Source organism: Myotis nattereri (assembly GCF_964212035.1).
Source record: "Myotis nattereri genome assembly, chromosome: 9".
NCBI classification, from domain to species: Eukaryota; Metazoa; Chordata; class Mammalia; order Chiroptera; family Vespertilionidae; genus Myotis; species Myotis nattereri.
Genome location: NC_138084.1, coordinates 69,961,819 through 69,981,405, shown reverse-complemented (window position 1 = coordinate 69,981,405; position 19,587 = coordinate 69,961,819). Strand labels below are relative to the sequence as shown.

At 37.6% G+C, this 19,587-nt stretch overlaps 1 protein-coding gene across 1 annotated transcript in view; it reads left to right on the top strand.

The window, feature by feature from the left end:
* DDX10 (DEAD-box helicase 10) overlaps positions 1-19,587 on the top strand; it is a 252,096-nt gene that overhangs the window by 46,984 nt on the left and 185,525 nt on the right. Inside the window, exons 10-13 of the mRNA XM_081098779.1 lie at positions 4,764-4,865; positions 6,020-6,107; positions 11,194-11,282; positions 15,294-15,774. Coding sequence (XP_080954905.1) covers positions 4,764-4,865; positions 6,020-6,107; positions 11,194-11,282; positions 15,294-15,774 — 760 coding nt within the window. The remainder of the gene's footprint in view (positions 1-4,763; positions 4,866-6,019; positions 6,108-11,193; positions 11,283-15,293; positions 15,775-19,587) is intronic.

The following is a 19,587-nucleotide window of genomic DNA, read 5'->3' as shown; positions in this document are numbered from 1 at the left end:
ATTGACTCTCCATAATATTTGATTAATTTCTAATTGTTCTTTAGGTCTCAGCTTATAGAGTCATTTCCATAGGTAGGTTTTCTTGACTCCTACACTACATTCAATAGAGCTTTCCATTATAAATTCTCATGGCTTCCTGTATGTCTGCTATGGCACTCATACCACTCAAACTCACTGGTTTGAATGTCTGTGGTGGTCTTTTAGTTCTGTGACGGCCAGCACTATGTCTGTTTTGTCACTCTATTTCAATGCCTGGCATATAGTAGCCCCTAATTTTAAAAAATTTATCAGTTACCTTAAAACTTTTAACAGTTTTGATTTATTTCATACTTTTCTAAGTGTCTGTGTACACATAAAGATATACTCGCACATACTTCTGTAAAGGTATTACACTGGAGTTTCACCTTACGTGTTGAAGTGGAGTTTTGAAGTCAATATTTGATGTAAAATTGCCCTTCAGTCTTTGTATTACAGAATAATAAGTCACCAAAGTCAGTTTTCCCTCCAGTGTTCAGTGATAAAGTTCTGTTTACATACGATGGTATTCAGTCTCTCTCTACAGAGACATCCAAGAATTCTCCCAAACCAAACCAGACTCTAATGTATCTTCCTAGCAACCTTTCCTGCTATTTACTTACATGTACTGGCTTTGCTTGAATTTCTCTTTAAGTTTGCTTCATATTTTCCAGTTTCTGTTCCTTTGTTCATGCCATTCTCCCCCTTTGGGATTCCTAAGCTTTTATCTTTCTGTTTTCAGGGCCCACCTCAGAGTCCATCTGCTATGCTTCTGTCTGTCTGGTCTCTTTTCACTTCTGAGTTCATGGCATTTATTGCCTGTGGTAGTTCTTTGACACTCATTTACCATTTTGGGGCTTTTTAAATTTTGCGTGTGTGCGTGCGTGTTTTCTAGTTAACTGGATTGTTATATCACTGAAGATAGGGATATTCATCTTCTATTTCTTTGTGTTCTTCAGTTTATTCCTGCCACAGTTTCTCAGTAACCAAATTGTTTATTTGGTTAACTGTAAAAGCTTTCCTTCTTATTTTATGGAAGAAAACCTGAAGGGAATGCTTTGCGATTACTTTTTCTTTTGGGTCTTTAAAAAATTTCCATAAATACCCAATCACATTCTGTCTTACTGCTTGTATGTAATAGCTGACACTAAAGTATCAGCGAAATCTGTAGTCAAGTAGTACAAGAAGCTTAAGTAACTGTGGGTACCTTTTGGCCAGTTTATGCAGAAATTTATTATGGTACAGCACGAAATAAGATATTACTAGGTAAAGGAGAAGAAGAAGTACATGAATTGGAGGCAAGGTTTTCTCTGGGTAGAGATACATTTCAAAGTAGCCAAATCCCTAGGAAGTTGATTAGATTTCCTTAATGTACTGAGTTCCATGTTTATTAAATGACTAATTTTATTACAACATTCTAGTGGCTTAAATGAGAAATTGTCTCCTTGCTATAGGTATAGAGCTATTTAAGAAATTCTTTTTAACCCCGGCCAGATGGCACAGTTGGTTAGAGCATTGTTCCATGAGAGATTTTGGGTTCAGTCCCCAGTTGGGACATTAATGGGAGGCAACTGATCTCCCTCCCTCCCTCCCTCCCTTTTTCTCTCATTCCCTTTTTCCCTCCCATCCCTCCCTCCAAACATATCCTTGAGTGAGGATTAAAAAGAAATTCTTTTTAATTGATTTGTTTCTTAGTATCTAGATCTTCTATTGTAGTATAGTCACAAAGTCACTAGGAATTCTAGCTAGTGAGGAAAATTTGAAAAAGGCATTCAGAGTCCCAGTATTTTTGGTGTCACAGAAATTAAAAAAAAAAAATGGTATTCCTCAACTTACACCATACACCAGAATAAACTCAAAATGGATAAAAGACTTAAATGTAAGTCAGGAAACCATGAAAATCCTAGAAGAAGCCATAGGCAGCAAAATCTCAGGCATCTCTCGTAGCAATATGTTTACCGATACATGTCCTAGGGCAAAGGAAACTAAGGAGAAAATAAACAAATGGGACTACATCAAAATGAAAAGTTTTTGCACAGCAAAAGAAACCAACAAAGTGAAAAGGGAGCCCACTGTATGGGAGAACATATTTGGCAATGATACATCTGATAAAGGGTTAATATCCAAAATATATAGGGATCTCATACAGCTTAACAAAAGGAAGACAAACATTCAATTAAAAAATGGGCGAAGGACCTAAATAGATACTTCTCCGAAGTGGACATACAGATGGCCAAGAGACATGAAAAAATACTCAAAGTCACTGATCATCAGAGAGATGCAAATTAAAACAACAATGAGGTATCACCTCACACCTGTCAGAATGGCTACCATCAACAAATCAACAAATGACAAGTGCTGGTGAGGATGTGGAGGAAAGGAAACCCTTGTGCACTGCTGGTGGGAATGCAGATTGGTGTAGCCACTGTGGAAAACTGTATGGAGTGTCCTAAAAAATTTAAATATGGAACTACCATTTGCCTCAGTGATCCTACTTCTAGGAATATATTCTAAGAAATATATGTATGCACCCCTATGTTCATACCAGCACGATTTACAATAGCTAAGATCTGGAAACAGCACAAGTAAGTGCCCATCAGTAGATGAGTGGATAAAAAAGCCGTGGTACATTTATACCATGGAATACTATGCAGCAGTAAAAAGATCTCTTATACTTCATGACAGCATGTAGAGACCTGGAGAGTATCATGCTAAGTGAAATAAGTCATTCAGAGAAAGACAGGTATCACATGATTGCACTCATGTGGAATCTAAGTAATAAAATAAACTGATGAATGGAGTGGATTCAGAGACATGGAAGCATGGAACAGAGTGCAGAATCTCAGAAGGAAGGTGGTGGAGGTTGGGTGGGTGGGAGATAATCAACCAAAGACCTTGTATGCATATATGCATAACCAATGGCCACAGACAATAGGTTGGTGAAGGCTTGGAGTGAGGGGCAGGGGCTGACGAGGGTGTTAATGGGGGGGGGGAGGGGATATTTGTAATACTTTCAACAATTATTTTAAAATATGATATTCCTAATATTTACTAACTAGAGGCCCTGTGCACAGAATCGTGCACTGGTGGGGTCCCTCAGCCTGGCCTGCACCCTGTCACAATCCAGGACCCCTTGGGGCAGTCCAACATCCCCCAGGGATGTAGTAGTGTGCAAAGCAGCAGGTGGCCAGGGAGGAGCCTGAGCCTGGGCCGGGCACCGCGCCGCTCCTGCTCATCCTGGCCCCGCTGTACCTGCTGCCTCTGCCACCACTTGGTAGTGCGCTGCCGCGGAGGCGGGAGAGGCTCAGGATGCCACAGCTGCGCTTTCCAGCCATGAGCCCAGCGTCTGGCACCCAATAGTCAGCTGAGCAACACTCCCACTGTGGGAGCGCCCTGATCACCAGGGGGCAGCTCCTGCATTGAACGTCTGCCCCCTGGTGGTCAGTGCGTGTCGTAGGGATTGGTCGACTGATTGTTCGGTCATTTGGTCACTTAGGCTTTTATATATATAGACTAGAGGCCTGGTGCACACATCCGTGCACTGGTTTGGGGGGTGTAGCCTGCGGGGGTTGGCCCGCCCTTGGAGCACCGCTCATCCTGGTCAGCCAAGCAGCTGTGGACCCATCCTCTGAGCGGCTGCGGAATGAGGAAATTAGACTGAGCTGATATTTCAGGGTAATGTCTTGGGTAATGGTGTGTTCTGTGTCCTGGAGGGACCTGGCGGAAAGCTTTTCACACCAAAGCCACTTGATGAATGTCCTTGATGTGTGATGCCAGGTCAGTGACACCATCGGGGATGTTCAGGGCAGCCATGCTCCAGGATCCTCAGCCATCAGGACAGCCTCCCCGGGGGGTCCACAGTCACGTCCCCTCTTGCCATCCGCCTATGCTCTTTCTAGAACACACCTTAGAGGGCCTGCATCAGCTGGTGGGGGCAGGCCAGAGTCTGGATTGTCTAAGGCAGTGGTCGGCAAACTCATTAGTCAACAGAGCCAAATATCAACAGTACAACGATTGAAATTTCTTTTGAGAGCCAAATTTTTTAAACTTAAACTATATAGGTAGGTAATTGTTATTAACTTAATTAGGGTACTCCTAAGGCTTAGCCCACTGACCAGGATGAGCCCTAAGGGGCCAAAGAGCCGCATGTGGCTTGCAAGCCGCAGATTGCCAACCACGGGTCTAAGGTATTTGATAGGTGCAGAGACTCGGCCTCACCCTGGTCCTGCTAGCGCAGGGGTGGGCAAACTTTTTGACTCGAGGGCCAGAATGGGTTCTTAAACTGGACCGGAGGGCCGGAACAAAAGCATGGATGGAGTGTTTGTGTGAACTCATATAAATTCAAAGTAAACACCATTACATAAAAGGATACGGTCTTTTTGTTTTTTAGTTTTATTCATTTCAAGCGGACCGGATCTGGCCCGCGGGCCGTAGTTTGCCCACGGCTGTGCTAGTGGCTGCTCCTGCTGTGGGAGCAGCCACTTATCCTGGTCAGCCAAGCGGAGCTCCTACTGTGGGAGCGCAGTGACCACCAGGGGGCAGCTCCTGCGTTGATTGTCTGCCCCCTGGTGGTCAGTGCGGGTCATAGTGACTGGTCAACCAGTCATTCTGTTCGTTCTGCTAGTCGGTCGCTAGGCTTTGATATATATAGATTAGGTGAACTTGCTTCCATATTATCTGTTCATCAAACCGTTAAAATATAAAATGCAGACTGCATCGATGTGGAAGAGATTTTGTTTTTTTTTTAGGTATAAAGAGGATGGGGAAGCTTTACTAATTTTGCTGCCCTCAGAAGAGAAAGGGATGGTGCAGCAGCTCCTCCAGAGGAAAGTGCCTGTGAAGGAAATCAAGTAAGACACCTGGTGTGATGATGGGATTGTCAGGGTAACGAAGGCATGACATTATTATGCTTACTTATGTGTGCCCAGTTCCCCCCTCCTCCTAATCTATTCTGCTGTTTGGTTTGTGACTTCTTTGTTTTTAACTTTTACAGAAGACTGTTAGTGGAGAAAATAAGATGAAAAATAGAACTTGTTAGCTTCAGGAGACATTGATGGTTGAAAGGATTAAGTCTCTTGGATGCCATTTTTTAAGGTTGTTTGTCTATTTCAGAGGATTCTATTTCCCTATCATTGAAGATACTTATATTGAGTGTTAGCAGAACTGAACAGAAGCTCACTTGTATTGGAGTCCTTGAAACACCTTAGCGTTTATTTGAAGGAAAACAGTTGGGAAGGTTGTTTAATTGGGGGCAGGAGTGGGAAGGAGGTTAGATGAAATAAGATTGGCTGATTTGGTAATTGTTGAATCTGAGTAAAAGTTGTCTACCTTTGTGTATTTTGAAATTTTCTATAATTAAAAAACAAACTAAGTAAAACCACCTCATCTATTACCATCTGTCACCACCTCAGACTTGCAGGAACAAAGTGATTCAGTCTAAAAATCAAGAAATCAAGTGGGATTTCTTTTGTGAAACCCATACTCTTATAAAAATTTCATTTATTCCTGTAGCCTACCTGGGCAGAGTTAAGTAACAATTATTTTATATTGTGCCTAATATTCAGATAAGGAATATGATAATATCCTTTGTTGACTTGTTTATTTGAAGTTGGTTTTGTGATATTTGACTGAAAATGGAAATACACAAATGACATTAGGTTTCATTTATTCCATTTCAGTTATGATCCATCATCTCCCATAAAAGGCTACTCTCTAACTTCATAGAATTAAGTTACCAATGCTTATTGTACTAGTAACCTTAGTGTCTTTCACTTACTCAGCATGGGATGTTTAGAGATCTTTAATCTTTCATTTCTTTTTCTTGCATTATTAATATGCAAGAGAGTCAAATTTCTGTCTAGTAATTTCAATCTAATCTGGCTCATAAATGAGAAATAATGTTATAAATTTAAAAGTACTGAGGAAAACAGGAAAATGCTGTGTACTATTTTTAATTTCCAAAATTGAGATGTCTTAGTTTAACCTTTATGTTTTTGTTATAAAGAATCAATCCAGAAAAACTTATTGATGTCCAGAAAAAACTGGAATCATTTTTAGCTCAAGATCAAGATTTAAAAGAAAGAGCTCAAAGGGTAAGTCATTTCTGAATCTGATACCTTCATTGGAATGGAGCATATATATAATAAAGTTAAATTTCAGCATTTTCTGATCCTTCTGGTTGCATGCTTCAGATATTTAAGTAGTGTAATATTCAGATAAGATTAGCTTACTCTTAATCCCAAAACACCAATCAGAAGAAATATACTCATCCTTATGTTTATAGCAGCATTATTTATTATAGCCAAGATCTGGAAACAGCCCAGGTTCCCATCAGCAGATGTGTGGATAAAAAAGTTATGGTACATTTATGCAATGGAGTACTGTGCAGCTGTAAAAAAGAAGGATCTCTTACCTTTTGTGACAGCATGGATGGACCTGGAGAGTATTATGATAAGCAAAATTAGCCAGTCAAAGAAAGATAAATATTATATGATCTCACTAATGTGTGGAATCTAATGAATAGAATAAACTGACAAACAAAATAGAACCAGAAGCATGGATACATGGAACAGACTGTCCAGTGCCTGAGTTGGGGGTGGGGAGGGTGGGCTGAATAAAGAAGGTGAAGGGATTAACTAAAGAAAATATATGCATACCCCATGGACACAGACAGTAGTTTGGTAAAGGCCAAGAGAGGGGGTATGGGGATAGGTTGAGGTGAATAAAGCGGTGGGAGGGGGATATCTGCTATTATCAGCATTAAAATCCTATATAATAAGCCGAAACCGGTTTGGCTCAGTGGATAGAGCGTCGGCCTGCGGACTGAGAGGTCCCGGGTTCGAATCCAGTCAAGGGCATGTACCTGGGTTGCGGGCACATCCCCAGTGGGGGATGTGCAGGAGGCAGCTGATCGATGTTTCTCTCTCATCGATGTTTCTGACTCTCTATCTCTCTCCCTTTCTCTCTGTAAAAAATCAATAAAATATATTAAAAAAAAAAAATCCTATATAATAAAAGGCTGATAGGCAAATTGTCTCCTCGACCAGGAATTTGATCAGAGCGCGGGACTGGTCTGCCAACCCCCCTCAGCCCCTTCCCCCAGCTGGATATGCTCTCGATCAGTTCCCCCACCCCGATCAGGGGCAGGGCCGGCCCACCAACCACCAGCGGCCCCTCCCCCCAGCACTGGGCCTCTAGTCTCTATATATAAAAGCCTAAGCGACCATTATAATCGGTCAACCAGTTGCTGTGATGCTATGACTAGAATAATTGGTCAACCAGTCGCTATGAAGCGCACTGACCACCAGGGGGGCAGACGTTTAATGCAGGAGCTGCCCCCTGGTGGTCAGTGTGCTCCTACAGCCAACCTCCCTTGGCCAGCCAACCTCCCCTGGTTCCTCCCCCTCTGCTGGCAAACCTCCTGCAGTCCCTCCCCCGTCCCTCCCCCCATCCAGGAGGCCCCATCTGGTAGGCCCTGTCTGGCAGCTGGCATGCCCCGGCTGGCCTGGTCCCAGATAGGCCCTGATTGTTAGCCAGGCCTAGGGATCCCACCCGTGCTTGAATTTTGTGCACTGAGCCTCTAGTTTTTTGATAAAAACAAAACAAAACAAAAAAAGAGGTTGGAGACATGAAAAAAGTTTAGTTTATTCTTTTTTTTAAAATATATTTTATTGATTTTTTACAGAGAAGAAGGGAGAGGGAAAGGAGAGGGATAGAGAGTTAGAAACATCGATGAGAGAGAAACATCGGTAAGCTGCCTCCTGCACACTCCCCACTGGGGATGTGCCCGCAACCAAGGTACATGCCCTTGGCCGGAATCGAACCTGGGACCCTTCAGTCCACAGGCCGATGCTCTATCCACTGAGCTAAACCGGTTAGGGCTAGTTTATTCTTTAACTTTTAAAAAATTATATATTTCTTGTAGTAACCTGGGAAAATTATATATTTCTATTATTTGTCCATAAAAAATCCTCTTAAAGATTATTTTTTTCAGTGCATAGTGACCTGATTTCTAGTATACTTGAAAAGTTATCAACTTTTGATTTCTTCAGTAAAGTTACTATAACTCCTGATTGCACTTTCTTGAATATAAGATTATCATCTCTAATTATATTAGTGTGAATTTCTGGAAAGCATTAACACTCTTGTTAAATTGTCTTTAGGAATGAGATTTTAACTTATACTAGTAAATACGATTTAATGTTCCTAAATTACTTTTTTGGACTTAGAAATTTTCTTGATTAGCAAATATAAAAAGTGTCACTTTTAGTTAAACTTATTTTTTAGTCTTAGAGTCCCCAGCAGTAGATTCTTTTGAAAAGGAAGATGTGAAATTAATTTGCATTGTGAGTATAGCTATCCATTCTTTGGATTGACAACTATTTGCGTCTCTGTTACAAAGCTCTTCATTTTCAACACTCTTACTTATATCATAGTTATGAGATCTACATTCCCCATCTACATCTGCACTTACCATAGCACACCATCGGTGATTAGAGAGTAGAGATTCAGAGGTTGGATTCTGTTCAGCAGATAGATGAAGTGGGAGGAAGAAAATAGAGGATATGTGAAAAGGGCATCCTAATAGAGAGAGGAGTCCAAGTGGAAATACAGGCAGTAGTCAGGCTTTTATGTGATGATTTTGAAACTGGGTATTTTCAGCAAAGAAGTTTTATTTAAAGAGCAGGTCTTAAATTTAAAAAATTAACTTATAGTTAAATCAAATTATCATCACTGTTCTTCAGATACATGAAAGCTAGAAGTTGAATGCTTACTATGTGTTATTAGGCACTTAGCTGTGACGTGACTTTTATGAGGCAGTTTGTACACTGTTTTAATCTTCCCAACAACCTATTAGTAGGTGATACTGATTTAATTTTATAGATGACTATATAGTACCTTGAGGAAATTAAAAATTGTCCACCGCTACATGGCCATTAATGGCAGACCTGAGATTCTGATTTAGCCTGCCTTTCTTCAGAACTTCCATGATAACTCAGGAGAGACTAATTCCACAATATAAGAAAACCAAATAATGAACTATGCAAAGTTGGACTTCTATAAGTTCATTTCACCTGAAATATAAAATGTCTTTACACACTTTTTTTTTCTTGTACTATTAGGGATGTATTTGGAAATGCACATGTATTGTCTAGCAGACATACTTCAAGCTAGGAGTACAATCTTTCATTTGAAAGCTTTGGAAATAGTATGTACATATAAAAATAATATACATAAATTCTGATATGTTGTGATTTATCATATACCCAGAAGATCATTCAATTATGAATTAGGAAATAAGAAACACTGGAAGGATGCTATTTCACTGGTTTGTGCATACCACAAAATGAGGCTTCCAGAACAAAGATTATAGGAAAGCACATTGAAATAAATGATGTGATTTATCGGGTTTCATGCATGGCTTAGCAGCATGGCTAACTGTATTGCCAGCAGCAGCAAGCTATCTAGTTTCATAGAAGTGATTTTCTAGCTTTTGGTTTTAATCTGGATAGAACAAGAATGATAAGCAACTGGGGTGGTATTTTGTGGATTGTTGTAGGGGAAAAAATTATCCTTGAACTGGACCATTCATTGTTCCTTTCTGTGTAGACAGGGAAAGCGGTTTGAAGATTCGTGTACATGTTTTGAAGAAAGGATTAGTGTAAAGTTAGAGAAAATGTGAAGTTGAGATATAAATGGAAGTTAAATATGGTTTACAAAAATTAATTTTAAAATCTAAAAATAAAAATGCCTGCTTAGATGTGTTTCATAATCTTTGTTGTCTGTTTATTTTACAAACTGACAAAGGATCAGGACCATGTTTAATTTTTGGTTTGTATAGCTCTTTCCATAAAGGTAGTTTTATAAAAACAGAAGAAAATATTGCAAGATGACAAATTACTTGAAATTATGATGATGGTGTACTATTTAAAATTATAATAGAAAAGGAATAAATTTTAGGAATAAACTTGTTCCTATCATGATTTTATTAAGCTTAATTTAGTTAGAAATGGTAAAATCTTGTTTTGGTGGAAAATATCCTTTGACTCCTATGATAATAGTTATTACTAATAATGAGCATTTATTGACACTTTCCACATTCCAGAAGATAAGCCCAGGTATTCTACATACATTTTCTCATTTACTCCTCATAGTAGAAGGTGCTGTTATCTCTGTTTGATATGTGAGGAAACTGACAAAAGGAAGAGGCTTGCTCAGAGAGTAAATTTTGGAGCTCAGATTATCATCCATATTATTCTAAAGCCTGTGGTTTTCCCCATTACACCATATTGCAACTGAATAATAATAAGAACTTCTAGAACAGCTTCTTGAAAAGGTGACATTCTATGTTGAGTTGGCTTGATGAAACCAAATCTTAAGTCTTTTGGTATTATAGTCCTAAAAAGGTAGGTTTTGTTTTTTTTGTGTGGAATGGGGATAGACTCAACTATTTTAATATATATATATATTTATTTATATATATATTATATTTATATATAAATAATATATATAAATACATATTATTTATATTTTATATATATACATATATAATATGTATATATATATACATATATATATATATTTAATGTACACACACACACACACACACATACATACAGTGGGGCCTTGACTTATGAGTGTCCCGACTAACGAGTTTTTTGAGATACCAGCTGTTTCTCTGCTGTTTTTTTGCATTGAGTTGATAGAGTAATTTGAGTTAATGAGCTCCTTAACAAGCTTGGTCTCGGAACGAATTAAACTCGTAAGTCAAGGCCCCACTGTGTGTGTGTGTGTGTGTGTGTGTGTGTGTGTGTGTGTGCATTTTTTTTAAAATTTTTTTTTTTTTTTTTTTTTTTTTTTTTTACTGATTTCAGAGAGGAAGGGAGAGAGAAAGAGAGATAGAAACATTAATGATAAGAGAGTATCATTGATTGGCTGCCTCCTGCATGCCCCGCACTAGGGATTGAGTCCACAATCCGGGCATATGCCCTGACTGGGAATCGAACCATGATCTCCTGGTTCATAGGTGGATGCTCAACCACTGAGCCATGCCGGCCTGGCTCAACTATTTTTGAAGTGTTTTACTACTGTTGAATTTTACCCTTTGGTTTATTTTATCTTTAATTCATTTTCCATTTCTGACTATTTATATGTTGTATATTTAAACCTCTTTTACAGTGTTTTGTCTCTTATATACGTTCAGTATATCTGATGAAGGATAAAGAAATATTTGATGTGAGCAAGTTACCTATACCTGAATATGCCCTGTAAGTATTCATATTATAGCTTTATTTATGAATCCTCAAAGTTAGAGGGAATTTCTTTGAAACCTGGTTATCAGAGAGTCCTGGTTTAAACCACACTGCCTTACATTAAGATAATCTGTTAATAATCTGCAGAGAAAAAGTTTCTATAAACTGGAAGACTAGTTGAGTGTTTAGTTCTTATTATAAGAAAGAAATTTCTTACTTGTAAGTATAAATTCCCTGCAGCTTCCTATAGTATGGCCTTAAAGGAGATGGAGAGCAATTTATAAGCATTCTTTGAAATTTTTAAATGTCTGTATTCCTCTTAATTCTCTGAAATGCTGGCCTGGATTACAATAGACAGTTCTTTTTATGCTTTGGATACAAATAACTTCCTCAGTTCTTCCTTTATTTTATTATTATTTTTTAAAATATGTTTTTATTGATTTTAAAGAGAGAGGAAGGGAGAGGGAGAGAGAGATAGAAAAATCAATGAAAGAGAAATATTGATCACCTGCCTCCTGCATGTACCCCTACTGGGTGGGGATCAAGCCTGAATCTTGGCATGTGCCCTGACCAGGAATCTAATCTGCAACTTCTTGGTGCATGGGCCGGCGCCCAACCAACAGCCACACTGGACGGGCAGTTCTCCCTTTATTTTAGATTGGTTTTCTAAATACTGCGTACTGCCTAAATATTCTTTTTGTCTTGGTTTTTCTTACAGGTACTCACAGTTACCATGGCAAAGCGTCCCTGTTTAGTAACAGTGGTTACAATTATGTGAAAACAAAACTCTTGGTCTTGTTTAGGCTTGGTATTTGCAGGATTTTTCCCTAACATTTTTGGCTATAAAGGAGGAGCATCTATTTTTTAATGGGGTTCTACCTGTGGGAAAATAACGGACAATATCCTATAGATAGAAGCACCCTAGAGGTAGATCATACTTAGAATTTCAGCATGAAATTTCCTAGTCTGTGATGAAATATGTACTTTTAAGTCCAGGTCTGTATATTTAGCCAACTCTCCAGGAATTTTAGTGTCTTTACCTGTAAAATGAGTCTAATAAAAACTTGTATCTGGATGAGCTGCTGGTTTCTGTTTTCCATGTTAGAGTGCAATTATAGTATAACAGGTAATTTGTCAGTTGTAACATTTTAGAACCATTAAAATTGCTAGGTAATAGAAGTAAGGCCACTGACTTTCTGTCTAGGTCAGTGATTTTCAATCTTTTTCATCTCATGGCACACATAAACTAACTACTAAAAATCTGTGTCACCCAAAAATATATTTTTTGCCGATCTGACAAAAAAGACAACAAAAAAAGGAATAATTTTTATTCATTCACACCAGATGGCTGTTATTGTGTTGGCTATTGCCATTTTTTTAATTTGACAATCTAAGAGAAAAGTGGTCTGTGCCCCTCACTAGTCAGATATTGCATGTTTTAAAAATTCTTGTGGCATACTGGTTGAAAATTGCTGGCCTAGGTAATAAACACATTTTTGTTTGTTTATCTGTTTATATACCAGTTACTCATGAAATTCTATTCTGGTTGTCTGAATGACTTAGTTGAGAGGTTAGCAACAGGAGAGGCACAAGTCATTAACACTGTGGGACCATATTTAGGGGACATTTTATTGCCACAGGTGCCAGTAGATCTCATCTGTTTACATTTGAAGACGTTTGCTTTATCAGGCTGGTCACACCCCCTTTAGGGTGGGGGTCCCCACTGGAGTGCCATGCCAGTTTGGGTGAGGGACTGAGGGCCGTTTTCAGGCTGGCCGGGACTGAAGCTCCCAGCCTCTTCTTTTTTTCTGTTCTTTTTTTTTTTTTTTTTTTTTTCCATCGGATTATTTATTCACTTGATTCTTAGATTCACTTGTTGATAGATGCATATTTGTTGTTCATAATTTGTATCTTTACCTTTTTCTTCCTCTTCCTCTTCTTAAAGGATACCTTTCAGCATTTCATATAATCCTGGTTTGGTGGTGATGAACTCCTTTAGCTTTTCCTTATCTGTGAAGCTCTTTATCTGACCTTCAATTCTGAATGATAGCTTTGCTGGGTAAAGTAATCTTGGTTGTAGGTTCTTGGTATTCATCACTTTGAATATTTCTTGCCACTCCCTTCTGGCCTGCAAAGTTTCTGTTGAGAAATCAGCTGACAGTCGTATGGGTATTCCCTTGTAGGTAACTGAGTTTCTTTCTCTGCTGTTTTTAAGATTCTCTCTTTGTCTTTTGCTCTTGGCATTTTAATTATGATGTGTCTTGGTGTGGTCCTCTTTGGATTCCTTTTGTTTGGGGTTCTCCGCGCTTCTTGGACCTGTAAGTCCATTTCTTTCACCAGGTGAGGGAAGTTTTCTGTCATTATTTCTTCAAATAGGTTTTCAATATCTTGCTCTCTCTCATCTTCTGGCACCCCTATAATTCTGATGTTGGTACGCTTGAAGCTGTCCCAGAGGCTCCTTACACTATCCTCGCATTTTTGGATTCTTTTTTCATTTTGCTTTTCCGGTTGGGTGTTTTTTGCTTCCTCGCATTTCAAATCATTGACTTGATTCTTGCGCTCCTCTGTTCTGCTGTCGGGAGTCTGTATAATATTCGTTATTTCAGTCCGTGTATGCTTAATTTCTAGTTGGTTCCCCAATATAACATCGAGGGTCTCATTAGTTTTCTTGTAGAACTCATTAAGTTTATCGGCAGCTTCTAAACAGTTCTTGAGAGACCTTAAAAGTGTGGTTCTGAACTCTATATCTTCCATTGACAATTTTGTCCTGTTTCTTTGTCTCCGCATTTTGTTATATCTATTTTTTTATTCTGGGATTTATTTACCTTCTATAATTGAAACTTTGTTGCCGTCACTGGAGCTGAGAGTTGGTCTCCTGCTCGCTGCAGCTCTGAGGCCACGGCCTGCTGAAAGCAGGTATCTGGGGTTTGTTTAGCTTCTATAATTGAAACTTTGTTGCTTTTGGGGCTCAGAGCCAGGCCGCGGCAGGCAGGGAACCTTGGCTTCCTCCATCACTGGAGCAAGCAAGCCTCCTGCTCGCTTCAGCTGCGTGGCTGCTGGCCGCCATCTTGATTGGGTTAATTTGCATATCTCGCTGATTAGCCAATGGGAGGTATAGCGAAGGTACAGTCAATTACCATGTTTGTCTATTATTAGATAGGATTTTGCAGATGAAGGAACTGAGGTATAGAGAGGTTCAATAATACCTTTTGATCATACAGCTAGTAAGTGGCAGAGCCAGGATTTGAACCTTAACAGCCCTATTTCTGAATCTACATTTTACCATTATACTTCGCAGTGTCTATGGATCATGTCTTATAGGAAAAAGGCAGTGGATCCATGTTGTAATGTTAGCTGTTTGTTATATCAGGCTGTGCTTTAAGAGTTTATTTCCAATCCATCAGTGGGAATTTAGAAGCTGGGAAAGACCTTATCATAAAGTGAACCTTGATATTAGAAGGAGAAAATAATTTTTTTTTTTTTGTCTCTGATTTGAAAATTGTTTCTATAGAAGTGATTACCATTATATCTCTCAGAAGGGATGACCATGATACTGGACTTTATTCTTTGCTGAGAACTATATTTTGTCCTTTCAGGGTCATGTTTTTTCCAATGTTAGTATTTACATTTTACAAAGTGTTTTTATAGAGTTAGTATATCATATCTTCACAACAGTTGTGAGATAGGTCTGGTAGGTACTGTTATCCCATGTTTCAGGAAGTGGAGGCTGAAAGAGTTAAACTGGAAGTTGGCAGACCTACTACTCGTATTGTTTCTTTGTTTCTGGTCTCATGCTTTTTCTTTTATAAGGTGTTAACCTCTTAATGAAAAATGGGGTATCGTCAATGTTTTCTGACAGGTATTCAGTATTTTCTGGCTAGCCTGTCAAGACTTTTGTATCTCAGAGAAACATTTTCTTTGGAAAAGGCTCTAAAAATAGATCCTGACTCTTGAGAAACTGTTTCATAATAACCATAAACACATCATCAGTGTATTGATATAAGTATTTTTAATTGCCCATTTAAGGTCTCTTGGTCTTGCTGTGGCACCACGGGTAAGATTTCTTCAGAAAATGCAGAAACAACCAAACAAAGAATTGATAGTGAGCCAAGATAAAAAAGTAAGTGAGCCAAGGGCCCCCTCCCTCAGCAATGATGAAGTGGAAGAATTTAGAGCCTACTTCAGTGAAAAAATGTCCATCCTTCAGAAAGGTGGGAAAAGACTAGAGGAGACAGAAGATGGACTGGCTAATGGCATTAGTGATGAAGAGGAAGAAGAGAAGGAAGGTGAAGAAGAAGTGGAAGAGAAACTGGGAAAAGCAAAAGGGTATCAACCTCATTCTGGCCCTAGCACTGATGAGTCACAGAAGAACAAGGAGGCTCCCATGCAGTTCTTGGACAGAGATGATGATAATGAGGAGGAAGCTGATGAACTTGGTGCTGATTTCTTTAAGGTGAAGCGACACAATGTGTTTGGGTTGGACCTTAAAGAGAATAAAGCATTACAGGTAAGTGTACTCCCAATGGAGAGTCTTCTATTATTTCTCAACGCTTATTGTGTGTTGCTTTGTTGCCTTTGGGCAACTATGGGACAGCAAGAACTAGGAAGGATTTGTAGAATGATTTTTTTTGCAGTGAACTCTCCTTCTTTCTCTATATTTAGAGATATGTACCAAAGAATTCTCACTTTTTTGTGACTTGAGGAAATCTTAATCATCTTAGTTACTGGTGTTCTGATGCATGTTTTTAAAGTAGCCAGTGTCATGATTATAACATTAAGAAAGGTGATGGGGTTTCATGGTTTATAGTGTGAAGATATTTCATTGTGATTCCTAACATACTACTGATTTAAATAATTAAAATGTTCCTTACAACAGTTTAATCTCTCTAAACATGAATTTTACTTTTAATGAGACATTTGCATTTGGGCATCTATCCAGCATCTTAAATAGAAAAGTAGCACTTCTTTTTAAAGGCCATTTATGAAGGTTTATTGAAAGTTTCATGTAGATTCCTTGTTTCTCTGTAGGTATCTGCTAGGAGGAATAAAAGAGATAGCACCTGTTTTCTGGAGTACTTGCGTGTGCACAGTAAATGTGTTTATCCCTTGTTCCCTATTTCCCTTCCTGTTTATATGCCTTTTATTCTTGATAATTTCTTTAAAGAGAATTGAATGAAAAATGAAATTGCACTCTTATTTATATAAAGCTTAATAAAATTCTAAGACCCACAGTAAGAAACATTAAATTTTGAACCATGAGTTCAAAGTAACTAAATAAAAATTTTAGAAAGGTAGCAATCATACTTATTGAGTACTAAATTATATTGGGAATTTTCTAAACATCTCATTTTTTTGTTTTGTTTTTTTTACTAACCCTATGAGGTTGGTACTCTCTCATACAGATAAGAGGGAAAAAACAGACACACAGACAATAAAATAGTGAGGTATGCAATTTGTTACTGGCAGAGTTGGAATTTGAATCTAGATATTCTGACTCGAGTAGTTCTTGACCAACAAAAGATGTTTTTTGAAGTCTGGTTTATCACTTTTTAAAATAATTGATATATTTTGTGTGATATCTGATTAATTCAAGGTCACAAAAATTTTCTCCTATGTGTTCTTTTAGAGGTTTTATAGTTTATTACTTAAATTTAGGGCAAGGATTTACTTCAGCTTAATTTTTGTGTATGATGTGAGGTAAGGTTTGAGATTTTTGTTCTGTCTTTTTCAAAAGGCTGTCCAGTTAGACCAGTCCTGTTTATTAAATGCTGTGCTGTTTCCATCCATTTACTTGACCTTTTATTTATGAATAGGTCTCTTTGTTGACTCAGTTCTGTCTACACAGCTATCCTTTCACCAATAACACCTGTCTTGGTACTGTAACTTTATAGTACATCTTTAAATTGTGTAGTGTGAGTCTTCCTTCCAACTTGATGTTTTTTAAAAAAATTTGTTTTGGAGATTTTTGGATTATTTCATTTCCATATAAGTTTTGAATCAACTAGTTAATTTGTACAAAAAACCCTGATGATAACTTCATTGAGGTTGCATTGAATCTATAAATCTATTTGGGGAAAATTGACATCTTAATATTGAGTTTTCTGATTCATGAATATGACATCTTTCCATAGGTCATCTTTACTGTCTTTTAACATTGTTTTATAGCAGCGATTTTCAACCATTGTGCCGCAAGAATTTTTAAAACATGCAATAACTGACTATTTAGTCAGGAGCACTGACCTCTTTTCCCTTAGATTGTCAAATAAAATAATTGACAACAGCCAACACAATAGTCATTGGTGTGAATGAATCAAAATTAAACCTTTTTTTTTTTTATCAGATCGGCAAAAAATATAGTGTATTTTTTGGTGTACCAGAGAATTTTAGTAATTAGTTTATGTGTGCCATGAGATGAAAAAGGTTGAAAAACACTGTTTTGTAGTTGTAAGCACACTTGTTAGATTCATCTCTTACTGTTTCATAGTTTTAAATGGTATATTATAAATGTTACTTTAAAATTTTCAATTTCTAGTTCTGTTGCCAGTATATAGAAAAATAATTTAGTTTTGTATAACAAGCATTCTAAACGGACCTATTAGTTCTAATGGCTTATTTATTTACTTTTTCTTTTGCGATTTTTGGGACTTTCTCTGTAGATGGTCATGGTGTTTATGAATAAAGATAGTTTCACTTCTTTCTAATTTGTGTGAATTTTTAAAAAGTATGATTTTATTGATTTTAGAGAGAGGAAAGGAGAGGGAAAGAGAGAGATAGAAACACCAGTGATGAACGAGAATCATTAATCAGCTGCCTCCTGCACACCCCCTATTGGGGATTGAGCCCGCAACCCTGGCATATGCCCTGATTGGGAATCAAACTATGATCTCCTGGTTAATGAGTCAACACTCAACCAATGAGCAACACCAGCCAGGCTAATGTGTGGGCTTTCTTTTTCATTTTCTGACTTGATTACATAGTATGTTGAATACCAATGGTGAGAGTGGACATTGTTGTCTTGTTCCTGACCTTAGAGAGGGGAAACATATTCAGGCTTTTACCATTAATTACATCTGATGTTAGCTATAGGTTTTTCTAAATGCCTTTATCAAGTTGAGAAAGTTCCATTCTATTAGTTTTTTTAGTGTTTTTATCAGAAATGGATGATGAATTTTATCAGATGCTTTTTCTGCAACTATTAAAGGGAACATATAGTTGTTCTGTTGAAACATTGATTTTCTAACCTTGAACCAACCTTAAATTCCTGTAGTAAACTTCACTTAGTCATAATGTGTTTCCCTTTATCTATTGGAGGATTCTATTTGCTAATTTGCTAAGGATCTGTGCTTCTATATTCATAAGGGATATTGACTTGCCGTTTTCTCTTAATCACTTTGGGAACATGACACATTTTAAAAGTTTTGATACATTTTGTTAAAACTACCCTACAGAGAGGTCATATTGATGACTGTCTTTCCAAATTTGTATGTCAGTACCCATTTATTGATACCAATGCTGGATATTATTGAAATTTATTTATTTATTTATTTATTTATTTATTTATTTATTTATTTATTTATTTTAGGTATATGATTTCTGTGTATGTGTATTGCTTATGTGTTTCGCTGCTATGATATTGGCCTCTTTCCTGTTGATTTCCAAAATGTCCTTAAACATTAGTATACTATCCCTAGCTTTTAACTTTTTTTACAGCCCTTGTCACATAGACAAGGGCTATTTGTCTGCCTTCCTACTGGATTCTGAATTCCTTGAAATTAATGTCTTAATGAGCAATATGTGTTCAGAACCTGGTATAATGTCTAACTCCTGTTGCAGATTTCACAAATGTTTTATGAATAAATGAGTGAATTACTGAATTTCTTATTCTCTCACTTTGATAGTTTTGTTTGCTGTGAAAATTCATATATATAGGATTATTCTTGGAAGCCTATAATTTGAAACTATGTTAAATTTACCTGATTGATTTATTATGATTCAAAAGGTATTGTTAAATTTCTACAAACATGAGTATAAGTTCTTTATTTGATTCTAAATAATATACCTGTGCAGGCCAAGCTTTGTAATTGAGGTAGTAAATGAAGGCATCTAATAGTAATGATGTAAAATTCTAACTAAGAATATGTTTACAGGTATAGTTAGTAGGCTTCTGAGATGCTGATTGTTAGGTCGCCAAAGGAGGACCGCATGAGGCCAGAATGGTGAGGGATTATGAATTTATTTGATCTTCCACACACCAGGTGGCTGAGCCCCAGATGGCTTCAGCATCCAGTGATGGAGTCAGTGGTTTTTAAAGGACTTTTGG